At 34.6% G+C, this 27,995-nt stretch overlaps 2 protein-coding genes across 2 annotated transcripts in view; one reads left to right on the top strand and one right to left on the bottom strand.

Moving 5' to 3' along the window:
* Positions 1–9,730, bottom strand: part of LOC123695905 — a 28,667-nt gene extending 18,937 nt beyond the window's left edge. The window contains exons 1-4 of the mRNA XM_045641860.1: positions 9,187–9,730; positions 7,248–7,425; positions 2,408–2,514; positions 1,132–1,287 (exon numbers count right to left, since the gene is read on the bottom strand). Of these exons, the coding sequence (XP_045497816.1) occupies positions 1,132–1,287; positions 2,408–2,514; positions 7,248–7,425; positions 9,187–9,344 (599 nt within the window). The 5' untranslated portion in view covers positions 9,345–9,730. The remainder of the gene's footprint in view (positions 1–1,131; positions 1,288–2,407; positions 2,515–7,247; positions 7,426–9,186) is intronic.
* A 1,215-nt stretch (positions 9,731–10,945) lies between these two features.
* Positions 10,946–27,048, top strand: LOC123695589 (Fanconi anemia group I protein). Its single transcript, XM_045641485.1, has 25 exons — positions 10,946–11,139; positions 11,256–11,363; positions 11,449–11,621; positions 11,825–11,992; positions 12,308–12,418; positions 12,930–13,060; positions 13,412–13,611; positions 13,839–13,966; positions 14,179–14,393; positions 14,834–15,035; positions 15,479–15,649; positions 17,610–17,713; positions 17,810–17,967; positions 18,380–18,553; positions 19,402–19,587; positions 20,011–20,210; positions 20,589–20,765; positions 21,277–21,404; positions 21,693–21,886; positions 22,308–22,463; positions 22,599–22,800; positions 23,472–23,667; positions 24,521–24,713; positions 25,618–25,720; positions 26,904–27,048. The coding sequence occupies exons 1-25, from the start codon at positions 11,041–11,043 to the stop codon at positions 27,011–27,013; spliced, it is 3,987 nt and encodes a 1,328-aa protein (XP_045497441.1). The 5' UTR covers positions 10,946–11,040; the 3' UTR covers positions 27,014–27,048.
* The last annotated feature ends 947 nt before the right edge of the window (positions 27,049–27,995 follow it).

The raw sequence follows: 27,995 nt of genomic DNA, 5'->3' as shown, positions 1-27,995 counted from the left end.
ACCTAATTATAATGTAGGTCAGCTCTCACCCATTTTCATCTCGCGTAGATTTGTAAAACGTGTATATTTTTGTATTCAATTAGCGTCTTGAAATATAAGGCCTAATCACTATTTGCTGAAAAGATAACGCCACAAAAGGTCAAGAATGATTCCTGGTTCGGACCACCGGTCATTTCCTACCAATTATTTAAATATATTTTCCACCAGGTATTCAAATTTTATAGTGCCTCTAGGAGTAATTTCTACATGTATATTTAAAAAAAAATGCAAAAATACATATTTCCTGTTGCAATGATAGGAAACACAAGACAGAAAGACATTCATGACTTTTCTGAAACCCCGAGGCATGTCAAAGCTCATATTCCACCAGCCTGTTAAATTTTATCTATGTTATTTGTGTCCATCTTCTCAGCATTATCACGCCCACTACAACTATACAAGCTTAACTTAAACATAGCTTGTATGTAAACCTATGAAGTAATGAAGAAGCTTTGCCAAATTTAATCAGATGTACCCGCTCTTTCTTACATCTACATCCAACCAAACATATTGTGTTGTTTGGTTCACAGAACTATATCGAGATATAGTTCTGTGGTTTGGTTCTCATCGTCCATATTATGCCTTAAACATGTTCTAAAAACATATGAAGAAGCTTCGCCAATTTAACCGATACATGTAATCTCCCGCTCATCATCACACCACCTACAATCCATACTAATATTATAAAATGCGAAAGCAACTCTGTAGGTTACTCAATCACGCCTTAACTACTGAACCAATTTGCATGAAATTTGGTATAGAGATATTTTGATACCCCAGAAAGGACATAGGCTACTTTTTACCCCGGGACATAGGATAGGTTTTTTTCCCGGAAATCCCACGCGAACGGGAACTATGAGGGTATTTCTTTGATTGCGCGGGCGAATCCGCGAGTGGAAAGCTAGTCACCTATAATACATTTTACGAACTGCTTCTTCACGAGCACAAAACGTTTTTTTCCCGGAAATCCCACGCGAACGGGAACTATGAGGGTTTTTCTTTGATTGCGCGGGCGAATCCGCGAGTGGAAAGCTAGTCACCTATAATACATTTTACGAACTGCTTCTTCACGAGCACAAAACAAATACTCACTTCCAATACTCGCCCGCCATCTTGTACAGTTTGTATGGCAGGTGCTCACAGTCGGGGTTGCGGTCGAGCAGCGCGCTCGCGTCCGCCAGCGCCTGCTCCGCGAACGAGCTGTCTGTGGAGCACGCGCTGTACGCGGGGCTGCTGTAGCGGGTCGACCTGACCACAATATATTTGTTACTTATATTGTAATATATTGAGCATAATAATATACTTACTTATATATAATATTGTACTATAGATATTTGAAAATTGTATTGTCAATTTATTTGATTTAATATGGTAAAAGATGGACTTAAAACTGTATATTGTTCTCAGAGGTTTTTCTCAGAAATTTACTATATTAAAAACTTCCAGCAATTTCACAACACTTACTGGGTATATTGCTTGTTCTAGTTTTATTTTATTGAGTCAGTATTTTCAGGGATAAAACCGCCTTCAGGTTGTGATTCCTCACAAAACACTCTGTTCCAATTAGGCGGAAAAAGAATACAGGATGATAGCAGAATTGAAAATGTATTAATCAATTTGCGAGGAAACCACTACATTATAATATGCCGTCGCTTCGTGATAAACGTTTCCTTTACAGGAAGAGTAAATCTTGGATGTCACAAATACATAATAATTTTTGATAAGGCATAAAACTTCTAATTTTGTTATCTATGTCTTTAGAGAGAATCTTAAGCAAATAATAAGCTTTCTATTGGTAAAAAAAAATACATAATAACGAAGGGTGGACCAAATAAATATGGGAGTATGCGACTCAATTTCTTATGCAAACAATTTTATCATTTCCTGAACAACCTTTCTCTTAAAAAAGATAAGATAATAATTAAGGGAAAAATAATAAGAGATATTGTGTTTACTACACAAAACTAAACGACACTCACATTGTACGATACAAATTTGAAATGTTGCCAAATGATTTAATATTTAATTACTATCAGCTTTTGGCAAACTTTCAGACGTTTTACTTTTTAAATTACAACCATGACTAGCTCCCTGCATAGGTTACAACTTCAATGTGAGCTGTCTCATTGTTTTGGAACCAGTTTCTGGACACCCTTAAATTTGTGGCAGCTGGAGATCAAGACAGCAGATGCTGGGTCTTAATTGAAGCAGTTTAGTCTTCATTTCGTATTGGGGCATTCTTTTGTTTTTAGCACCCGTTTTTGAAGGTCGCTGGGTATTGGAATGGCTACATAGTTTAGGTTTTTCAGAGGCATATGAGGACGTATCCCTAGACATTTTGGCACCTGTTGGTGCAAAAGCGACTCACCTGTCCCGCGTCACATTATGCGTGTGTATGGGGCTGAGCGTGACGTCAGCGAGCGTGCTGTAGTGCCGTGAACTCGACACGCTCTCATACTGGCTGTTGATCTCGTTCTGCCAAACGATAAGAGTATTAGACCGATAATAATATACGTTATAATGAAGATATGGATTTGGGTTAAGAAGGATTGTGATAAATCAGAAATTGAAAAATGTTTGTTGTGGTTCCGGATTAGACTGTAAATTTTTCGTAATTTGCACATGAAGAAAATTCCTTGAATGTTATTAAATTAGCCAGTAGATAGGTAGACGATAACAACTATATTTTCATGATTACTACCTGCCGATCAAACATTTCTTTGAAACATCTTTACAAATTGATTATTTCTTGTTATATTAGTCAGCGTTTTGCAAATTCCCGCGTAAAAAAACCGTAACAATTCAAACATACCGACAAAAACGTCAGCGTAGCTTCGATGATGTCATTTATAACGGCCACTGGGCACTGAGTAAGAATTTCTTATAACGTTAATTGAACTCGCTGTTTTACGAACGCAGTGGAACGTTCAAAGATATTTAAGCAAATAATATTGAAGAACTACTTTTAGCAGAAACCCGCGTAACTATGGAATCTTGTATTTAATTATTATTCAACTGGTTTGAAAATTTATTCACACAACATTTTTATATTGATCTTGATATTCCCTCAACGTTTTGACGCACGTACCTAACAGTTTTCTTTTCCAATTTTATAAGACGCATGTGATTTATCAAACTTAAATGGTAACCCTAGTTACCACCAACCATTAAGGACGTATAATAATGGACTGGAAGTGGAAGTTTAATTGGTTATACTGCATCTTGGTTGATTAGTGCATTGCAATTGAATTGAATTTAAACTGATTATGTATAAAACTAATAGGAACGTGAGAAAATTCACCTATCGTAGTAACGTACACATTGCGATAGCTGCAGTGAATATTTACATAAACATAGATCGCTTACGGTATTATCTTGGTAAGTATTATTTAGTTGTTTTATTTTAAAAACCTATACCACTTTCTCACTACGATCAACACAAATTTAATCAAATCTAGAGGAATCTGAGTACCTATGTGCTACATCATAAATAATTCTTATGATACAATTTGCGATACTTTATTATCTTTACTTGCATAGATTATCAACAATACTTGTATTAAATACAGCCATTCGCATTTACAATACGTTATCCATTTGATATCTTGACCGCAAGCCATAGCGGGCGACATTTATGTAGTCATACAGCGTGATCTATTCTTACAAGAACCGTGGTAAACTATCCGGGTACCTTTCTAAACGAGGCGGATCGTGCAACAATAATGGTCCTACTTCATCTACTAGCGCATTAAAATATACTGGAGTTGCAAGAATGCACTATCGTCCATACACTATAGTATTGTTATAGTACCTATCCAAGTCAACTTTATCAGTGACTCATTGTCATCATGATTTATTAATGTTTCATTAGGAATGCTGTTAGTTAGAATTAGCTGTCCTCGTCGTGCATGTCGTTTGTCCGTCTGCTCTGAGTCTATCTACAGCCGCGGCCGTTATAAAAATATTTGATTTTTGAAAGTGGTTTAATTTAAAAAAATGTTCTATTAGAAGCCAGAAAATAACAAGACAACAAAGTAAGTTTAAGTATAAACCAATTTGCCTCGCGGACGGAGATATTAAGAGAAGATAGCACTAGATGCAAAGAAATCCTCAATTAAAGACCGATAAAATAAAACAATGTAATTGGCAAGTTACTTTAAAATGCGCATGATAAGGAACTTGAAATTATCAAGAAAGTTACACACAAAGTCTTCAATAGCACACACTAATTAAATGTTAACACAAAACCGACCTTCAATCGTCTCATTACGAATACAAGCGCTTCTTCCACTCATCACCATAGTGACTAAATAGCAACGTACCTTTGATTCCCTCGAATAAGAATAAACTTAATAAACTGGGTCAAGAACGTAAAGATTCGTAAATAATTGAAAAAATCACTATGAAACAACGACTTCACCGGCGTGTAGTGTAGAAATAATGTCCATATGTGGTCGAGTAATTTAAAAATAAACCGACGCGGGAGATCGATCCCAGTTATATTTGGTTATTTTCCTGCAATATTTCCTGTCAAGCTTTGTGATTATTGTAAAATTATTATAAATTATGTAATCATAATTCTTATGAATATGTATTCATCCCCTCTTAATAGTAATACCTACATAGTAGGGGATGCTTATAGTGAGTTTATTTTACAAATTTTTGAAGTGCCGCCTGTTCAAATATCCGCCCGCTTTAATTAAAATTAAACCTACAAGTAAAAACAGAATTTACAATTTACATATGATAATTATTAGGTACGTTGTCGCATTTCGTTTTGTTTTTAGTATTTTGTTGTTGAGTGTTTATTCGTTCTAATCCGTTAAATCTATAGATAATATCCAAAACTACAATGATAATAAAATTTTAAATACATAAACAACTTTTCTTTAAAAAAGGCCAACACCAGCAACACAAGGGAGACACGATGTGCGTCAAATTTATTTTTAAGGTCACAGTAATAGGATGTAAAAGCCGGAAAGAGTCATCAATTGTTTATAAAAGATTGTATAAAAAAATTAAGGTGTTATGCACTCTGTGTAAAAGTAAAATCAACACCTAAATTTTTCTAGGTAAAAAGACAATTTTTTTAATAGAGATGAACGATCCCCGGACTGCTATTAAAATTTAACAATAAGCATATTCCAAGAATGTGTACAAAAGAAGGTGAAGTTTAGAAAATTCAAATTCAACTCGCAATGTAGCCCAGATAAAAAATATTTTTTTACAACAAAATAATGTCTATGTACATTATTACAAATATATTATAGTAATACGTTCGCCGTGCCATTTTCAAGAATGAAGCATTCTGAGATTTCTGAGATCACACTGAAGTCTGAAATTATGTTTTTATCCTAAAATATTACTCAAAAAAAATTATCAAGCGCATGTGGTATATTTAATCCTATTTATAGGACATAACACACCCGGAATACAACAATAAACAATAACATTTGCGCCCTTAAACAACATACACACAAAGATTATTTTTGGTTTTCCTTCGGTAACTTAAGTGGCCATAGGAAGTAAAACAGTTAATAGATAGTGGGCGTCTGTTAGATTCAATAAGTATCTGGATTGATATTTATGGTGCATTATAATTGATATTCTATTAACGTGCGTTGGATTACCAAGCTGAAGATAGGTGATACGAGTTGAACGACTTGGCTTAACTAACCATAGAGTTCAAGCATAAAAGTATTTCATAGGAATAATAACGAAATAATTATTTACGACCCATTCGGTCCCCAATCCCATCCCTTGACCCAAGGACACTTATTCATAAGTGTAATTTTTACTAAAAGCAATGAATACGTAAGAATATTTCGTACTAAAACTTAATGCTTTAATGATGAGATGATATTCAAAACCTTAGTAGGTACGTAGTAAACAAATTCAACAGGTTATTACTACGAATACAATTAGAAGTTGGTCAATATTGACTTATCAAATGTGTGGAAGTGGACAATCAACTATGAAGATGAATATGTAAATATTTTTTGTACCTTTATAGAAGGTGCTAAGAGGAAAAAACTAGTTTGAAATATTTAACGGTCACAATAAATATGCCTTCTACATTTATACCGCAGATGCAATGTATGCTATTTATTATTTAACCTTGAATTTTGAATGCGATGTCAAGTCTGAACTCGGAGGTAATAATGAAGGCATGTATTTAAATTTACATAGAGATAATGACGAATTGATAAACCGAGCAGGAAATTTAAAATTCGCGAATGTCTCGTAAAATTTTACGTGTTACAATTCGCTTAAATTTAATAGAGAGTTCTAAACTATTGTGATAAATCGATTATAAACGTAAATTAATGTCAAGTGTTTCTAATAGAAACTTCGATTTCCACTAGATGAGTGTTTTAAAAAAAATATCAACGAAGTTACCCTATAAATACTCTTCGTAAAAAATTGCCCGCATATATTAAAAACTAGTTGTACCTACCCCGCGGTTTCACCCGCATAGCTCCGCTCCTGTTGGCCTTAGCTTGATAATATGGTATAGCCTATAGCCTTCCTCGATAAATGGGCTATCTAACACCGAAAGAATTTTTCAAATGGGACCCGTAGTTTCCGAGATTAGCGCGTTCAAACAAAGAAACTCTTCAGCTTTATAATATTAGTATAGATTAATCGCTCGAGCGCAGCGGCTGGATGGATTTGATGAATTTTAGCAAGGGGATAGCTGATATACTTGGCCTATAAGAGGGTGGAAAGGAGGGTGGTGGTGGTGGTGGCAAATTATCACGCGATAACATAAAATGCTGTGGCTAAAGAGCTTGTATGATAATATGTTTTATATTATGTAATAATTGTGTACCAAGCTATAATAAGATTACGAAAGAACATTGATAAAAGTAGATGCACAATGTAAGAACCATGTTTATAAAAATAATAGTGTTATTTTCATATTATTTTTAAATTCTTGTATAAATATTACTTCTAAAATAAATGTTAGTAAATCTTAGTTTTAATTATCAGTAAAATGAAGGTCATTTATTCAGCTTAAAGGAACAAACAGGGGGTACAAACAGGTAAGGATGCTTGGTTGAAAATGTTAATATGTAAGTATGTCTATTAGACAGGTAATGAATAGATTTCATAGTTATCTTTTACATAACTTAGCATTTCACAGTTGCATTAAATAGTAAATACTGCAAAGCAAAAAAAAATACAGTTTATTATAGGATACTAACCTGATAAATTTCTTTCCTGTGCTCTTTCAATCTATCTAAACTCTCTTCAGATGAATAGTCTGAGGTTTTAATAAGTTTGTCCGTTTTTGTGGACTGCCTCGTTCTGTATGCTGGTGAGGATTCATCATCTTCAGGTACTGTGTCTATGCTGCCTTTCTTTGAAGAGGGTTGGAGCTGCCTGTAAGAGAAGTAATTGCTCTTACAAATGCATTAAAATAACTACGAAAAATTCTTCTTAGTTTTACGACAATAAAATTGTTGAATATTTAATAAAATGTTCAAAATTTTATATTAAAATAATAAGATAATATAAATGTTTAATGACTTGAATAGATAAAAAATTGAATAACTGCAATGAAATAATTATGTAGGTATTTTACATAGTTTTTAATAACTTTTTTTAATAATAAAATGTGTTAGAAGAATGATCTGATTTTGAGATTATTTTATGTGCATTGAACATCACATCAATAATGAAGATATTGCATATTATTTACTTCAGTCTCATCTAAAAAGATTTAATATGATAAATTTCAAGCATGGTATTGAGTTTAAGGGAAGAAAATGCAGTTATGTTTTAAAACATTTGGACATCTAACATGCAATCAAACAAACAACGACTCAAAGCATAATAATTTACAATTTTGTATACATCTCAATTATCAGAAACCTTTAATTGTTATTCTTCCTTTCTCGGGAAATGCACAGTATCAGAATGTTGGTTCAAAGAATAAAGGTTATATAATGGATTGTATGCATCATAAAAATTTTAAAAACAAGTCTCGATTCATTCCAAAATTTCAGGAATTCATTAATTTTAAATAGACTGATACAAAATGTAATTTAAATATCTTTTGACGATTAAATACTGTTTAACTTGATGTTTAATAAGTAAATATATAGTGCAAATGGCAATGAAAGTATAATTAGCGCTGATAACATGTTATCAGCTTGCAATAAATGAACCTGCTGATTCACACACCCTTGTGAAATGTACCTCATTTTTGAGGTAAAACCAAACTTGCTTATTCATTTACATTTTAAACAAAATCAAAACAGATTAATTATATGATAATATTTAGGATTTTTTGTTAGAAGCAAAATGCTTTTTAATTTCTTTTCATTAATTAGCTTTAAACCTCCACAGTACAAATCAATACATAAAAATGTTAAAAATCTCTCATTAACGTTTTGTGATTTGTCATATATTATTATTACTGCAATTCATATTAAACAACTCCGTCTTCGAAAAAAGGAAAACATATTTCTCCAGATAATAGTTATTATGATTTATTTTATTTATTTATTTATTTAACATAATATTAATTCTTAGATGATATAATCAATTCTTATATGATGTTATCAATTGTTTATTGAATACATCACCAAATTCATTTGTATTATAAAAAAATGTAATAATTGCAATTAAATCTTTTTGTAATTTTAATTAACAACAAAAATGTTCATAAGGTTTAACATGTAGAAAGTAAATATTATAATTTCATTTCCTATAGGTACTTATACTGAATTCTCATTGAAACATGTTTACAATATTCATTTCACAATAATAAGCCCACTATGTCTTCTTTATGGGTAAATCTGTTACACCATGACTGGCCTTACACTGGCCTTCATGTTTATGACCTCATTGTGTGTAAACAACCTTAAAATTCTTGACACATGCTGTATTTTGAGATCTATAGATAAATGAAATCATGTATTTTTTAAACATACCATGAAAAATTGTTAAGAATATAAGAGTTAAGAGTATACTTTAAATAATAAATATAATATAATAGAAAAGGTGTATATTTTTTACTGAATATTCAATGAATTTGTTTTTTAAAGATTGCACTAAGCCTGATAACAATAATTATCAAGATTATTTGGAAATGCCCAAGAATGTTTTAATTTACATAGAATCAATTTTAGTACTTACTTGATAGGTGTGCTTCGTTTTATTGGTGTTTTTCGTCCTGATTTTTGATGAACATGTTCTTCACCTTCTGGGCAATTTTCGCGATCACAGCTTGATCTTAAAAAGGGTGTTTTTGATCGGGACCTTGATCGTAATCCAGCAACTGTTGGATTCTCCATGATTAACAACACAAATTGCAACCACAACGAGCACCACGGTTAAAAGTAATGTACTACATCATCATGATTCCCAATTGTAGACCTTGAAAAGTTTTACTGGAGCAGTCTATTATTTATGCACTTGCCCTATTATAAATATTGCACAAGGAGATCTATTTCTGTAGCTTTAAGTAATGCCGCCAAAACGTAATACAACGCTTGTTTCTAATACATTAAAAATAATTAATTAAACCACTGTTTATGTTAAAACTGTAGATCGTTATTATAATAAAATAAAGTATACGTCTCTTGTACAAATTTTGTACATTAAAACTGGCGTGGTAAGACGGAATTAGTGAATTTCGTAACTTCTCTCAAATGTAAATTGTAAACTGCGTTGAGTGATGGTGATGACGTCACTAAAGACAAAAAGACGTTACCATTTGTGTTGCCAAAAAAAATATAGTATGTAAACTTATTGTATAATCCAGTAAAATCTATTTTCATCACATTTGCATGTTTTTAAAGTCTCAGATACTTATTTAAATTTAAATAATTTTATTTTAGAATACTAACGAATTAAATGTCAAATTAAAAACAAAAAATATTTTAAGTGCCTAAGTATTTAAGTATCTATTTAAACGCTTGGATTCTCATATTGAATATTGAAATAAAATTATATAATCTCAAAATATACCTAATTGTAGACGATATCCAATTTATGCATTTAAAACTTTTCTTCCTATTCATCAGAAACCAGTTTTGGCCTGACCACAGGCCTGCCATAGGCAGGCCTAATGGCTGGTTTACACAGTGCGAGCTAGCGTACGAGTACCTAAGCCTTCCGAGTAGCTGCACTGCAGTTACTCGCACTGTTTGGACGTCACTTACGAGTAAATCGTACGTGCGAGTTGGTCAGTAGCTCGCATCCGAGTTACTTCAACATTTTTTGATTTCACTCGCCTGCTCGCCCGGCAGCAACTCGCACATGACAGCGGCTCGTGCGTCGCTCGCATCGTTTGGACGCGTTCGGCAGTAGCTGTCATAGAGCGTTTCACCGTTTTTTAAATTAAAACAAGTTCACTCGACATCTGACACAACTCGGACTAAGCAGTAGCTAGGTGTGGTGTAGACATCAAAGGCGAGCCGAGCTACTAGCGTACGAGTAGACAAACCGAGTAGCTGTCTACTGGCCAGGCAGCAGCACGCACTGTGTAAACGAGCCATTAAGGCCGGCCGCACATCGTCAGAATTTTTCTGTCAGAAAATTTCTGCCGTGCAAAATAAACGCGTGCATCCTCCAAGGCATCCGTCAATATCTGATGGAAATTTCTGACTGATGTGCTATATAAAATGTATTGAATTGCTGCCTTCCGAATTTCTGATCAGAAAAATTCTGACGTCCGATCTCGATCGTTTGCATCCGGCGCCCATCAGAAGCGGACATTCGACACGTCAGAATTTTGATAGTATCCCAACAAGATGTATGCGGGGCTTAGTGTGTGACCGACCTAATCAATGTCAAATCAATGTCAGGCTCAGGAAAGACATGACATGACATGACATGACATGACGTTTGTACTGAATTGAAGTATGAATTTTGAAAAATTATAGCTGTTTGGCGGCTTTTTTATTGAATTACATCCTGGTTAAATACATTAACATACAATACAGAAAAAATTAAAAAAGAAACGTAAGGTATAAGTTATCAGTGGAAATGGAGGAGAAAAATGTGTTTTTAAGAATAAAGGAGTTGGGTCATATAAGTAGCAAACGTGATGAACTGCGCCAATACTGCAAACTTAAATTTAATGAGGTACTGAATCCGACCCTTACATAAAAAAGCATTAAAAAAGCAGCGACTATTGATAATAATAAATCAATTAAATTTATTAAGTAAACAACTACTTTATTAAGTACTTTTATTTGTAGTTGACGAAGAATTTGAATCAACGAATACTGAAAAATGATGCAGGAGATCTTATAGACTGTATTTTTAATGGTTTAACGGATAATACTTCCACTAAAAGTAAAGTGAAGGTAAAAATAACTATCAAGTATTTTATACACATGTTTCTTTTAATTGTATTTCTTGATAATTATAATACATCATACTGATTTGCAGATCATTGATATAGTATTACAAACAATGAGAAAAGAGGCAACGTCTCTCACTCACTGTGGAGATGTTATTAGCCGCCTTTGTTTGGAGCTGCCTCGGATGCCTGTAGAAGATCTGCTCCGTTGGAACAATGACAGTGTTCAGTCTATTGTAGATGAAAGTGATGTAAATATGATGTATGTTTTTTACCCTGCTTTTTTTGTGTAATTAATATATAATATGTTACTGCGTTTACATTCACTCATTCAATATAGACCTCTAAATTATTGTATCATTCATAAGTGTCTTAATAAATATTATTTTAGTCACTTAGCCTTTAGTTTGGTTAGTAAGTGTGAACATTATTCTGACTGAATATTGCAAAATAACTTTTTCACAGCTGGCGGGATATATTACCAGAATGCCTTAATGTGATATCAGCTCAAAGCAATGTAAAACACTGCGGTACAGACATGTCAGGCAGTGAGTACAAGGCGCAGTGTATTCACTTACTGTGCATGAGTAGATGGCGTGAGAGGCAGTTGGTACAACTGGCTACAATGTTTAAGTGAGTATTAGTTAAAAATGGCTATTTTTCCCTGTCTTATTTTATTATAGAAGATCTTTATATCTCATATACAATTTTTTTATTACTGAAAAAAAAAATGAAGTCCCATGTCCCCATACTGGGGTAAGGGGCAGATGCATTAAACATCTTTTTTATTACCGAAAGGTAAGGTAGAATTTCTAAAATAGATTTAGTTGCTGTTTGCTGTAATATTAGTAAATTCACTTCCTCACACTTTTTACATAATCATATGCAGTAAACATTGTCGATTAATTTTGATATATCCTAATAATAATTAATGATTGTCTTTACCAGAGACATGCATCTATCACGCACTGATCACAGGCAAGTTGTGAACAAGATGTGTACTCACATTGCTGACATACCTCCAGAGGCACTGCCACCACTTGTACATCAACTATTAAAGTAAGTAAACCGGAATCAAATGAATATGATCTTTTTCATGTTTTCTTTGTTAGTGCTTTCCAAAATAAATAAAATTTATGGATAATAGTATCTTTCCCTCTGAAAATACAAAACACATGGAGTTTTTCTCCAATTATAATGAAAGAAGGAGAAAGTATAGATATAATGTTAAAAATAACCATTAATTGTCAACTTATTGTTATTACTTATTAAAAACTAGCTTTCCAGTCGCAGCTTCGCCCGCGCAGTCAAAAAAAAAACCCGTATAGTTCCCGTTCCGGTGGGATTTCCGGGATAAAACCTATCCTATTTCCCGGGGTAAAAAGTAGCCTATGTCCTTTCTCGGGTATCAAAATATCTCTATACCAAATTTCATGCAAATTGGTTCAGTAGTTAAGGCGTGATTGAGTCACAGACAGACAGACAGAGTTACTTTCGCATTTATAATATTAGTATGGATGTAACAGGGGGATTATTTTTCTCTTTAATATTGGATTTTTGTCTGTTTCAGATTATGTAAATTATATAATTTGGAGGTAGTTCTTGCCCATTTGAGCAATTACTTCAATTTACACCTGTACAGCAAATTGGAGCCCCCACCACAGGATTCTGAATCAACAACTATGGATATTGATGATATTGGTAATGTCCTAAAACTTAAAAGATATCAATTAATTAAATTGCAGATATTACCAATAATTCTAATAATCCATGAGCTATCCAGAAAGAAAATAATATTCAGTTATTATGTTCCTCCTGTATCCACCTTTTTCCAAACTTACTATCTGGGTCTGTCTTATGATTGCAAAATTCTAAATTTTATATGTAATAATGAAGATTGATTTTGGGTATATTTTGTACCATGTCTAAAGTATCCAGAAAAGTAAATAGGTAGCAGGCACACTATGCGAAAGATCGAACTTCCGCGTGTGGCAAATGCCTACGTGATTAGGATGACTTGCACTTTCAATCATCACTTTATTATTTTTTCAGTACAACACAGTCACGCAGAACTAAGCAGATGTCTATCAACCTGCTTATACCACATCTCTCAGGGTGCAGCGGACCCAGAGCACATACGTAGACATATAAAGCAGTGGCCAAAAACTCAGCTGTTAAGAGCACCGTTCCTTCTTGATCTAGCACTTGCTGTGTCTGATAAGGGGACAGAGTTTAGATCTGTTTGCTTGGATGTAAGTTAAAAAAAAAATATTTATTTTCTACAAATTTTTTTAGTACATAGCATAGCATATCAAAAGGTCTAGTAGAATGTTATAAATTGATATTATTTATGTTTATGATTTTTAATTCATTCAATATAAAGATGGTTCAAAAAGTGTGCTATGATTATAGCAATAAATGATATCTCTTCAATATTTAATTCTAAAATATTGTTTTTTATTAATACAATTTGTCACAGGTTATCAAATCAGCTATAGAACAAAGAACATTGGATGAATTAAGAAGTAAGGAATCAGCGTGGGTGCGGTCTGTTCTCCCGCCCGATGTAAATGTGGCCAATGTGCTTAAAGTACTAACAACTGAAAGGTAAAATATAATATGTTAAAAATAAAATATTCTACTAAAACAATAGACTAAAATCAATTTATTATATAAAGAATAAATAAAGCAAAATCTTGCAATTAATTTGCAAGAACTTGCAATTACTTTTTTCAACAACATAATGTGAAAATAATAAAAATATTTTATGTCTATGCTATATTATGTATTAAGTACTCAAATCCAATACTTTTTTGCAGTGCTAATCATAGAGAACTAACAGTACGAGGTTTAATCAACCTCGCGTTCTCGTTACTATCGGTGTCTCGTATAAAGGCAGTAGCACCTGCTTGCTGGTCCCACGGGAAGTTAATTCTTGTAAGACTGTGCAAATCGCAGCCTAATACCGCTCAGCATATATTGGGACAGTTGGCTGATAGACTGTGTGGGGATGCTAGCCAGAGACAGTATTCAGGTAAGACTAATGTAAAAAAAAGGAATTGTAATTTCATTTTGATATTACTTAATACTTATTAGAAAGGAATGTAATCTGTAAAGATTATTATAAAATAACTTGTTCCTGTACTACTAAAAGAACTATATAGACACTAGATTTCCGCCCGCGGCTTCGCCCGCGTTTGCAAAGGAAAACCCGCATAGTTCCCGTTCCCGTGGGATTTCCGGGATAAAAACTATCCTATGTGTTAATCCGAGTTACCCTCTATATGTGTGCTAAATTTCATTGTAATTGGTTCAGTAGTTTTTACGTGAAAGATTAACAAACATCCATACATCCATACATCCATACTTACAAACTTTCGCCTTTATAATATATATATATATTAGATATTAGATGTTTTACTGCATGCCTTTCATTCTCATAATGAATAAAATATAATTAATCCATAATTCCAGATTGTCTATACATCCTGTGCAAGTTAACGCCCGTGTCCATAGAGAGTTGTACACAATTGAGCACAATACTAGAGAGTTGCCAACCAAGTGCAGACTACACGCAGGCGGGCGCGATATACGCGGCCGTGCGACCGCTCATATCGTTCAGTGCGAGAGTCAGAGACACGCTGGTTATGGTCTGCCGCAAGGGTTTATACTCGAGGTATATACATACATACACATATGTACACACACATACTCTATGAGTCTAAGTGCCCTTACGCACTAGCGGTTAACCGCGGGGGCGGCTAACCGCGCGGTTAGCCGCATTCCCATTTTAATATGCAACCGCTTATATGATTAGTGCGTACAATCATAAGCGGTTGCATATTAAAATGAGAAAGCGGCTAACCGCGCGTAAGGGCACTAACACATATGCATACAAGCATACACATAAGTAAGCACGCACGATACTTGAGAGTTGCCAACCAAGCATAAATTACACGCACGCGGCTATGATGCACTAATTAAGGCACGAACACGAACACGAACACGAACACGAACACACAGTATATGGCCACACGTGTGCCCGTATATTTTACGTAGAGATTTCAGTGAAATTTTTTATTGCTCTATCTGACTAATTTGTATTGATACATGTTCCAGAGACTCCCAGCACCGCTGCCTCTCGCTGCACGGGTTCCTCACAGTGCTGAAGCACATGAAGCTGTCGCTGGCTAAGAGTTTCAGTGAGAGCGGGTGCGGCTCGCAGTACAGCGCGCACTCCTACCTCACGCAGGTCGCCGTGGACCTGCACGCCACGCAGCAGGGCGCTAGGTATCACAACATTACACAAAATCTAAACAAGAACATAACTGCGTTAAAAACAACCGACTTCAAACTTGCACTTGCAACATTTTAAAAATAAGAACAGACAAAAACGCTCATAAAATAAAAACTACTGGGCCTATCCGAATAATTTTTATGGGACCAATTCGACACCATCCCGCATCGAACAAAAAAAGAATCACGTAAATCGGTTCAGAAACCTCGGAGTAATCGGTGTACATACATAAAAAAATTACCGGCCGCATTGATAACCTCCTCCTTTTTTTTTGATGTCGGTTAAAAAAAAGACGTGTGGCACTCGGGGACTGCGCGGTAAAGCTATTGCATGCTATGCCTTCAAGCCACACCTCCGCCCGTCGGAGTGAGGAGCGTGAGGTTTTTTCGTTACGGAATTTCTGGATTCGGTCCCCGCGCTCAAGGCCCGTGATAGAAGCTATAGATAGGGAGGCGAAGAGGGGAATTTTCTGCAATACTCGAGCGTGGCAGTTTAAGATATGAGAGATACCTTAGACCTAATAGAACAAACTTTTTCACTATTTAGCTCTATATGTAGTGACGCGCGCCTAGGATAGACGATCAGATTAGTAAAAAAAAATCGATAGTCTGAAATACTCGAGCGCGTCAGATTAAGATATTGGGGGTTGATTTTAGTGTTTTAAGACTAAATTTAATTAATCTGACCATAAGTCCTTGACGCCGCCGAGTTGTAGGGTCGCGAACTTGTAAAAAAAAAACGTTAACCCGGCATTCTCGAGCGCGATTTTTTTTATTTTTATTTTGAAGAATATAATCTAAAACTTACTAAAAACACAAAATCTGCCGGTTTCCGCATGACCGGAAGTCTGGAGGAGCCATTTCGTCTTCCGAAAAACGCGTTGCAGCATATAAGTCGCGAACTTTACTTTTTCAAAAAAAAAAGTTTAAATAAACAAAAAAGGTAATTTTATTTTACAAAAAAAGGTCTCTTTTCATTTTTGTCCAAAGTTTAATTTTTTTTTACTTGAAGCATCATAAAAACTCAAACTCCCGGTTTTTTGAGTATATCTCGAAAACTGAGGGTGGTAAGAAAAATTGATATGAAATAACGATGATTAAAAAAAAAGAAACCCACAAACCTTTTTCGGTCAGATTAAGAGAACCCACCAACATTTTTATCAGATTAAGAAAATATGCTTTCAGGATACCTAGATAAACCTCCCCTATGAAAATCTGACGCGCTCGAGTATTTCAAAAGGACTTTTTTTTTCTGCATTTTCAAAAATTCATCGTAACTTATCGTCATGCCGTAATCGTCAGTTTTTTTAAGGGGAGCTTTCTTGGGGCCTAATTAACACCCCTTCCGAAAATCTGACGCGCTCGAGTAAATTTTTTTTTTGTGCATTTTTGACTAGCCTAGACTAGCCTAGCCCCACCACGCAAACCGGCAGATTAGTATACCGTTGTTATCATGTTTTTTTTTTACATTTTTGAAAATCCGTACACGCCAAACCCACCGCTAAAATGGTTTTTACCATAGAAGCTTTTCTTTTCGAAATTATTTTCTCTTTCGATTTTGATAAGTCTCGACGACGCCGTTGAATTACGCCATTTAGCTACCTCGCCTCCCTATCTACTATGCAATAGCTTAAAATCTGAAATAATATTAACACTATAAAATCTCCTTAAGCCTAAAATCCTCCCCAGAATGTTGTCTGTTGCAATAACAACGGCACCTTATTGAGTTGTTAGCGGGCGAGCCGCGGGTTGAAACTTTGTGTACTTTTTCTTAACCTGAAATATTTAACTCTTTCATTTAAGAATTATTTACACACACCGTATCAAACTTATTTCAGCGTACTTCTTTTTTTGTAAAAAAATAAAAATACATCCTACTTTTCTATTAGGAAAATTTATTTCTCATTTGCGTTTTTTATATTTATAGAATTTTTAAAATTCTTTGTTTGTTCAGGGTAACGTCACGAGTGCGCAACGAAGCCATATGTTTGGAAGTGATCTCAATTTTACGAAGATGCCTCGTACAAGACGCCCTCGTGAAGCAGTTATTATACTCCCGTAAGTGGTCTATTTATTGCCGCAAATCATATTTGCAATGGTTATAGTTTATGTAAACCATAAAAAATATTGACACAAATTGGATTTTTCTTTTAGAAATATACGAATGTGCGAAAGAAAAGCAGGCGTTACACGAATCAATTCTAGAGCTACTCTATGAACATGTCAGCAAGTTCCTAGCTGATGATGGAGAGACCACGCCTCTGATGTGGGATAAGTGTTTGCAAGTTACACCTATTACTGCTTTATTGACTGTAAGTTACAAAGTTTATTACAAGTACAAAATATGTATGTTCTTTATTTACTAATCTGATCAATGATTTTAGAAATTGAGATTCACTTAACTCCCAAATTTGTAAATTTAATAATAAACTCAAACTCAAACTCAAACATTCATTTATTCAATTATTCAAATATCTCATTCAAATATTATTATAATCTCAATATTTGTTGCACAAACTCAGCTCCTATTGCTCGTGCCGTAATTTTTATCCTATAATAGCTTTTCTTGATATGTGGATTCAACCCTTTTAACTTTGCAATTATTGTAACTAATACTTCCTGAGATTATCATTTTGAAACAATTTATCTTTCAAAGTTTAATAGTAAAGAGTATTTTTTTTCTTTTTAATTAAATTATTTGAATTTAGACTTTGTTTTTCCCAGGAACCAATAGGAAGCCTCCTGTACGTGATAGCACAATTCGTGCAGCCAATAGAAGAGGAGTCAGATGATATTCTGTCCAGTCAGAGCGATAGCAATAGTGCTCACTTGAGAAATAAACTAATGGCCGTTTTGGACAGGCTTTCTGATTGTGAGAACTTGCTGCAGATTGATATGGTAAGTTCATTTGAATATAAAACATGTACATACAGTGAAACCTGGTTAAGTGAGACATCAAGGGACCTGCAATGTCGTTTCACTTATAGAGGTATTCCACTTACCCAGTGTCTCAGATATACAGGTATAAATAAATATCTGTCTCATTTACAGAGGGTTCCATTAATAGAAGTGAGAATACAGGTTATTTCAGTTATACAGGTGTGATCATTAAAAAAAACATCTGTATGATAGTAAAGCGAAACTAAAACTGAAGGTAATTGAAGCTCAAAATTTGTACTTACGTACTTGGAATTACGTGTGGAATTTGTGGGTAGAATAAGAATGAGTAAACAAACAATGTTATCTCAGTTACAGAGGTTTATGCATATAAAATTTACTCGCTGTCTCAGTTATAGAGGTGACTATGATGATAAATCGAAAGAACAAATCCCAGATATAGAGGTTTACCTCGTTCCACTAACAGAGGTAATTCAGTGCCAAAGTGTTGGGACCTCAGCATGAGTTTATGGAGGTTTCTCACTTATCCAGGTCCCACTTCCAAGTTTCACTGTATATACCAAAGCTTTACATATTTTTCCTTACTGTCATATAATCTTATGTTTCGTTTAATTCATGTAATTCTAGTGATCAATATTTCCCGTATAAATAGGTTAACGGTTGTTTCTTTAAACCACCATACTACCTCATGTATTATCTGTGTAGGATATTTACATGTCTGATAAAATAATTATTGCAATACAGATATTTTTTTAAATTATGAAACTTGCCATGTTACGCCAAAGGATCTGTTTTTGAAAAGAAAAACAATATTTTTTTAAATATTGGACTACAATTTCCATTTCCAGCAAGATCTAGGAATATCTGACCTCACTCCCGAGTCGAAAGCTAAAAAGCTAAAAGTACAACAAACACTACAGTGCTATGAAACTCTCATGGCGCACAAAATAATGCAGTGGACTCCGCATACGTCACACGCAGCTTCAGTTTATAACTTGTATAAAACTTACAGTCAGTTGTTGGATAATACTAAGGTAAGATTCACTTTATTTTTGAAGTGAAACTTCTTTATCGGGGTTGGAAAATTTAGTGTAACATTTTTTCGTTACGCGTGACATTTTTCAGTTACGCGCCATCCTTTTCATCCCTACCACGCGTGATTCGACTTATTTCTGTAAAGTTGCATATAGTAAATTATTTTTTGAAAAATAGGGTCATAAAGAAGTTCCTCTACGTGTGTACACTAGTACACGCACACATTTTTCTTTCATTTGTATTTTCTTCTAAGATGAGTTTATGACTCTTTGAAAAAAATAAAAAATTATTGAAGCTAAGTAAACACAGCAATTTTCATATTTTACTCACAAACAAAACGTTAGTTGTTATCTAAATACCATGAAACCTAGAATGATGATTATTTTTATGTCTTTTATTTAAGTGTGTATTATTATTTTTAGGCGACACCAAAAGGCGGTAAAAAGGGTAAATTGAACGATACTCGTGATACGATAAAGTCACAGAAGAGTCAGAAATCTCAGAAAGAGAAAGGCAAAACTAAGTTTTCTAATATGGTGAAGGACAGGGCTGGACCCTTTAAACCTTTGCCTTGTGTATGGGACTTGGGACTTTGTTATCGCATGTTGGAACTACTTTACAGGTTCGTTATAAGATATTTCAAACCATCGACAGTAAAATCTTATTTCGTATTTTTTTTATATTCGGTAATTTAGTCCACATTTTTTGTCAAATACAGTAGTAACACGTTCAAATACATGTTTGTTTAATTTCACTTAGAAGTAGATAACTTTGTGAGGAAAAATTACAAAAAATGTAAATTATAATAATATGGTCTAAAAAGGTTAGAGTATCTATTTTTTTACTTATAAATGATTATTATTGTACAAAAATATTGTTTTACTGTTAAAATTATCATGTGAAAATTAATGCTTACATCTAAAATTTTACTAACCACTAACCGCTAAGTATTTTATTTTGACAAAGTTATCTTTTTTAATGCAATACTCTTAACCCTCAGCGAGGAAGTAACCTGGTCATCGCTAGAGCAACGCAACCAAATCCGCGGCAAGCGTGACTTCCATCAGTTTGTACTACGGAGCGTTATAACTGCTTTACAAGAAACTAAAGACAAGCATAGTATTGGTTCGCACGGTTTGAAGATAGCTGCTTTGTTATATGAGCGGGCTGTATGTAGGTGAGAACATATTTGTGCCTGAGATAATATATTGAGGTAGAAATAATACTGAAGAAAAAAAGACGTGTGGCACTCGGGGACTGCCGCGGTAAAGCTATTGCATGCTTTGCCTTCAAGCCACACCTCCGCCCGTTGGAATGGGGAGCGTGAGGTTTTTTCGTTACGGAATTTCTCGATTGGGTCCCCGCGCTCAAGGCCCGCGTAAGAAGCTATACAATAGCTTAATAATAAGAATTAAGTGTTGATATCAAGAATAGTTCATTAATAAATTCGTAGTAATTCCCAAATGAAAATGAATTGTGCTTAAAATATATAAATGCTGATTAAACACATGAAATTTCTTATAAAAATTCATAAAACATATTAGTTAAGGAACGCTTATCAAAGGATATGTTATTTGAGTTTTCGTTACAGTATTTTTAGCGAGAACTTTAAAGTAGTAAGTATTTAAAATTCTCGAAGGACCAATCTAAAATGTTGTCATTCCAAATTCAGTTTTGTTCCATTCCAGATTTCAAGACATATGTGATTTTGATGACGCCACTGCGCTCGGTTGTCTCGAAGTTTTCAAAACGTGTCTCAACTTGCTTTTGACGTCACATTACTCATTCAAAGTGGAGAGTGTTTTATCTGGAATAAGTATGTTTCTTTAAAATTTAGAGTAGAGATTAGAATTAGAGATAAGTGGAACAAATTTTTAAGTTCAAATATCAAATTTAACAAGAACCTTATTCAAAATAATCATTTAACATGTGTAAAGTAAAATTATGATTAGCCGTGTTTCTTTTATATCACTTATTTTTTTTTAATCACATCCTTATCTACATCAATAAATCAAACACATACAAAAAGGATATTAAGGTATTTTTTTCCTGTTTCAATATTGAATTATTTCTTCTTACCTTTTAATATCTAAATATAATTCAGCGGGCGAAACCGAAGCGACACCATCAGCGAACATGTCCAAGATATTAGGGCACGTACACACCGCGCTGTCCGAACTCGACGCGGACGGCGCGGTGGAGAGAGACCTTATGTTGAAGAAACACACGGCGCTGTTGGTGCAAATTGCGAGTGTGTTACTAGAGACGCATGTCAGTGCGTGCGCGGGATTGAATACTGTGAGTTTTTGTTACCTTTTAATGTTCTAAAAATGATGTTTTTTTTATGGCGTTACTTTTTTGTTGCTCAGTCATTTATCTCTGTCTAATTTTTATCCTTGCGAAATATGGTTACACATTTGATATTTTAATTCGTGTCTTTATGTCAAAAAATATGGGCATATGTAGTATGTTGCACTGATTTTAGAAAGAAAATTGTGTCGACTTTTTCAAGTTTCATAATTATTTATCATTAGATAATTTCGCTTTGTTGGTCTTTGGACATTATTGTGTGTAAATTAACTATTTTATAATTTTTTTTTACATATTACAATAATATTAAGTAATATTAAGTAGATATAATATTAAGTAAAAAATTATGTATAAAAAAATTATGTATTTAAGTTATTAGATAAAATAAACAACTCTCTCCATAATTCAGGTAACGTCAAAATTAGAGGACTATGTTCGCACCAGCAAGCAAGAATGTCTTCCACTAATAGGGCCACTTCTAAGTGCATGTTACCGCGAGCAAAGGGAAGCTGTGTTGTTGGATCAGCTCTTTGACAAGTTATCTATAGTACTTGGCAAGATTGATGTAAGTAGACACCTAGTAATTTTTTTTTTGAAAACGAAAAAATTCACAGTAATTTTGATCTAGTTGAGATTAATCAAAAAAGTCACTTAAAATTTTGAAATGTTGTCAATTAATAATTTATTTCTCTCTAAAAAGGAAGAAGAATCGTCAGCACCAACGCAAGAAACCGAAGATTTTCCGTCAATAGATTCCCGCTCCGGCCACACGGTGCTCACAACCATTTGTGTACATTTGAACAATCGGTATAAATGTATAGAGCACTTACTGAATAGGAGTAAAGATCTCTCCAATGCACTGAATAATGCTACACATTCAAATCAGCAAAGGATTGAGAAAGGTAAAACGGACTGACGTCTGATCCATCTACTTTTTGATATATTTTTATTAAAATGGCTCTACTATAGTATTCATGTCATAGTAAATTTACAAATTTTAACTGTTTTAAAATATCATCACAAATTATAGTTTACTTTTCTTCAAACGATTTCGTAAATAAGATGCGTATGCAGTACAGCGACACAGGTTAACACGCACGCGTGCGCCGTTGCGCTTGAATCACGCTTTAAGTAGTTAAATGCCATAAATGCGGTTATATGAAGCTTTGTTCGTTTTCTTTATTGAAGTACATAGATAAAATTGTAGGAAATTCATTACAAAAATAATCAATGACATGATATTATACTAGTAGACGCGGCATACGCCAACATCATTGCACTAAAAAACAACGTAATTAATACATACCTACTTACTAACGCATTATCACCAATACAGTTGTTCTCTCTTTCACTCTCACGCACGAGACATAATACATGTCTCACTCATGTACTTCGTAATAACAACTGCCGATTAAAATACAAAAAGAACGTCCAGCCACGACGCTGAATGGTGCGTGACTAAGTGAAACTCGGGCACTTAGCTGAGTTTTTTCTTGCCAAAATAGAGAGCGGGTAACGTATCTAGCTCTTTTATATATCATAGGCTATAATGGCATAAATATATTATGTGCAGAGGTGTGCGGGGTGTGGCGCTGGGTGTGCGTGCAGCTGTGCCAGGCGAGCGGGTGGGTGGCGCGGCTGTGCGCGCTGCGCTGCTGCGTGGGCGGCGCCAGCGAGCGCGTGCTGGCCGCCGCCGCGCGCCTCTACGCGCTGCTGGCCGCGCTCTGCCGCCAACTGCCCGCGCATGCGCCGCTCGTGCCCCAGCTCAGGTATGCCAAGCGCCGCTCTTCATCATGTAGAGCCCTGCGTGCTCTACACACTGCTGGCCGCGCTCTGCCGCCAGCTGCCCGCGCACGCGCCGCTCGTGCCGCAGCTCAGGTGCGCCAAGCGCCGCTCTATATAATATAGGGCTCTGCGCGCTCTACATGCTGCAACATCATGTAGTGTCGAAATGCTAAGGTGCTCTACACGCGGCTCAGTGTTCCTGCTCTATATATGTAGAGCCTGGCGCGCTCTATACGCTGCTGTGCAACATATTGTAGATCCGTATTTCCCGTTGTCTCTACACGCTGCTCTACAGGATCATGGAGAGTCAAAAACTCAACGTTGTTAGGCTCTACATCATGATAGAGTCGATTTTTCCATTGAAGCGCTTCACACGTTGCTCTACAATATAGGGCAGCGTTCATCATCATTTTTCGACTCTCTTTATGTTACTAAATATTGTAGAACTCACTGGCCGTTTCAGACTGCACCCGCTGCTCCGCGCTGTAGTTAGATAGACAGGATTTTTAACTACACATTCTACACATGGTTTATAACATTTTGTAAAGCGGCCGCTCTTCATCAATATCACGGTAATAAATGTGTCATTAATATTATAAAGCTGAACAATCGGTTCTACAAGCCGCTCTGCAATCTATTATGAAACTTTTTATCACGGCTAACAAGGCATTTCGGCATGGCTCTACTCGCCAGCCCAATTGATATACATAATATTTTTGTTTCCGTTAAAATGTTAAAAATGAGCTCTTATATAGAGCGTACTTTCTTTAACCTTATTTGAACTTTTATAAAATATATATTTTAAAATATTTAATTCTAAGCATATTATTATTACAGATTAGATCGACTCTTCAAACTAAGCGGTAAAAAGCTATCAGCGGTAACGGACAACCTTATCACGTACCTCGAAGCATCACAAGAACACCAGAAGGCTAGCAAAGTGCTGCGAGACACTAAGCTCATACCGCGGCTCGTGCTGGAAGCGGAACAGTTTAGCAAACACGCTATATTATTGGGGGAAAAGGCTAAGGTAAGTTCTGTAATATGAAAGTTCACTTGGTAACATTTCGCGAACAAAATTTTTTATTAGTAGGTATATAATATGACAAAAGACAGACAATTATCTTATATTTTTTTAATCCAATTAATTATTGATATGTATACAAATGAATGTTATAATATTAAATAAATACTCAATTGATGGCAATTCCAAAAAAATAAAAATATACTAAATTGTTCTGTAACCCCCTTGGCCACGAAATAATAAAATCTATCCTAATACCAAACATTTATTTATTTTTTATTTATATTTCTTACATAATATAATTTAGAAACATAAACTTATTCAATTTTTTTTGTGCACCATTACAACACACATAACAAGATTATATTTACAGTGAAACTTGGTTAAGTAGGACCTGGATAAGTGAGATACCTCCATAACTGGAACTCATGGTGAGGTCCCAACACTTTGGCACTGAATTACCTCTGTTAATGGGACGAGGAAAAACCTCTATATCTGGGATTTGTTCTTTCGATTTATCATCATAGGTACCTCTATAACTGAGATAGCGAGTAAATTGTATATACATAAACCTCTGTAACTGAGATAACATTGTTTGTTTACTCATTCTTATTCTACCCACAAATTCCATTTACATACATAACACGTTATTTTATTTAATGATCGCACCTGTATAACTGAAATAACCTGTATTCTCACCTCTGTTAATGGAACCCTCTGTAAATGAGACAGATATTTATTTATACCTGTATATCTGAGACACTGGGTAAGTGGAATACCTCTATAAGTGAAACGACATTGCAGGTCCCTTGATGTCTCACTTAACCAGGTTTCACTGTATTTATTTGTTGTTTATTATATTTATAATAAATTTATATATATATATTATTAAAACAAATTTATTCCACAGCTGAATTTCCAACAATACCTCTCTTTGGGCACGGCTCGCGACTTCCGTATCAAGGCGCCGGTCCTCATGGAAGTTCTCAACGCGGACCAAGACAGGCCTGATGGTATGTTTATAATATGCTAATATTATTATGACTTATAATAATTGTGGATTCAGCCTGGAATCTTATTTTTACAGTATTTTTGGTGGATCAGGAACTTTTTTTAATGGTTCTGTATAACTTAATATTGTGCGTAGGGAACCGAAAGCTCTAATTTTAATTTTAAGTAACGTAAAATGGATGAATGTATATCTGTCGTGGTCATATCGTAGATTTGATCATTTCATGATATGAGTGGCCATTTCACGAAATGGTCGCATATCGTGAAATGGCCAATTTAGTTTGGCCACATCATGATGTGGTTTGGGCAGATCAATGATAAGAAATCGTTTCACGATATGGCCAATTAACGCACGGTTTTTTCATGAAATGACCAAAATTATTTGATCATATCGTAAAATAGTTACATTAATCGTTGGTAGAGGCGCTGCAAGCTCTGTGTTTATGTGATAAGATGGCGGCCGCTGGCGAAAATTAAATTATTCGCAGTTAAAAACTTCATAATTCGTTTAATAACAATATTATGAAGAAAGTCATAGCAAAGAATTTACGACGAAGAGGTACGAGTACCTACTATGGAAAATGTGGATATCTTATATGTATTTAAGAAAAAATGCGACTTAAATAAAATAATTTAAGAAACTACTACTATATTATTATAATCGTTTGTTTTTTAAAAAGCGATCCGCTTCTGGCACTCGCCGGCCGCTGCCGCGGCACGCTCGCTTTGCTCGCTCGGCTCGTGCGTTGTTTATCAAAGTGTAACCTAACCTAACCTAATTGTTTTCTATTGCAAAAACGATTCGCTTCTGGCATTCGCCGGCCGCTGCCGCGGCACTAACTTAAATTACATTAAACAAGTTTTTAGAATATAGTTATTCTGAAATTTTTTAATATTTTATGGACTCTTTATATTTTATACGATCTGGCCAAATGTGGATGACCAAATCGTGAAACGTTGACGATTTAACGATCTGATCAAACTATGTTGGCCATTTCACGATATGCGACCATTTCGTGAAATGGCCACTCATATCATGAAATGATCAAATCTACGATATGACCACGACATATCCAGGAATGTAGCAATCTTGCTATCTTGCTGAACTTTTAAATAAAGCTGTATTCACGTTAAATCTTTGCGAGTGTTCCTTAAAATGGTCATTTATGTTATTGCACTTTTCAGGTCAAGATATAAACGATGCGGCAACAGAAATATTGTCAGCGAGCGAAAATGAACAAGAAAGTGATGAAAATGAAGATAATACTAGAAATAAGCGAAGAAGAGTCTCATGATTATATAATATTGTTAATAAATATTTTTTATTAAATTGTTTTTTTATTTCTGTTTGAAACCCTATTTTAATATAAAAAATAGACGCACAGACAAAATAAAGCAGACTGTATAACTTATGCAAGTGCGGTACGTTTGACAGATGGGTCGTATTCCCGCCATTAATATTACAATTCATATTTGGAACGTGTAACTATACGTTCTAGAATTCGAGGAAGCAGGGGAGCTCGCGCGTGATGCACATTCGCAGAATTCGAAATCGAAATCGCTTCTCGCTATTTATTAATAAAGCAACGTTCTCTATAACGGTTAATTTTATAATTAACTGAAACTGATTTGCCGTTTGAATTTCTACGAAATATTCAATGGAAAGTAGCTGATACGGGGAAGAAGTAATTAAGTAGCCTTATGTAGGTACCTTAGAGAACTGTGATTAGTCTGTAGCAGTGAAGGGTGGGCGTATAAGTGGGCTGTTATGAGAAGTTGAATTATTAAAGTAAGATCCATATCCTGGTAGATGTTATAAGAATATATATAAGTAATCCTATTAATATTGTTTTTATATTACTATTAGTAAGTACTTATGTTTTCTTTGTATATGTTTATTTTGTACATTTTTCAATAAGTTAGTATTGCCTTATTTTTGCTCACCCACATCATATTGTTATATTTCCTCTGATTCTTGGGTTGCCTGGTAGAGATCGCTACCTAGCGATAAGGCCGCCCTTTGCTGTTTCTGTAGTCTTGTCTTTGTTATATGTGTTTATGTATTTTTTTAATGCAATAAAGTATAATAAATAAATAAATAAATAAATATTATAAATGCGAAAGTTTGTATGGATGTATGGATGTTTGTTACTCTTTCACGTAAAAACTACTGAACCGATTACAATGAAATTTAGCATACATATAGAGGGTAACTTGGATTAACACATAGGATAGTTTTTATCCCGGAAATCCCACGGGAACGGGAACTATGCGGGT

This window comes from Colias croceus, chromosome 11, assembly GCF_905220415.1.
Source record: "Colias croceus chromosome 11, ilColCroc2.1".
Taxonomy (NCBI): Eukaryota; Metazoa; Arthropoda; class Insecta; order Lepidoptera; family Pieridae; genus Colias; species Colias croceus.
Note: the sequence above shows the minus strand (reverse complement) of the source record. Positions and strands in the feature narration are given on the sequence as shown.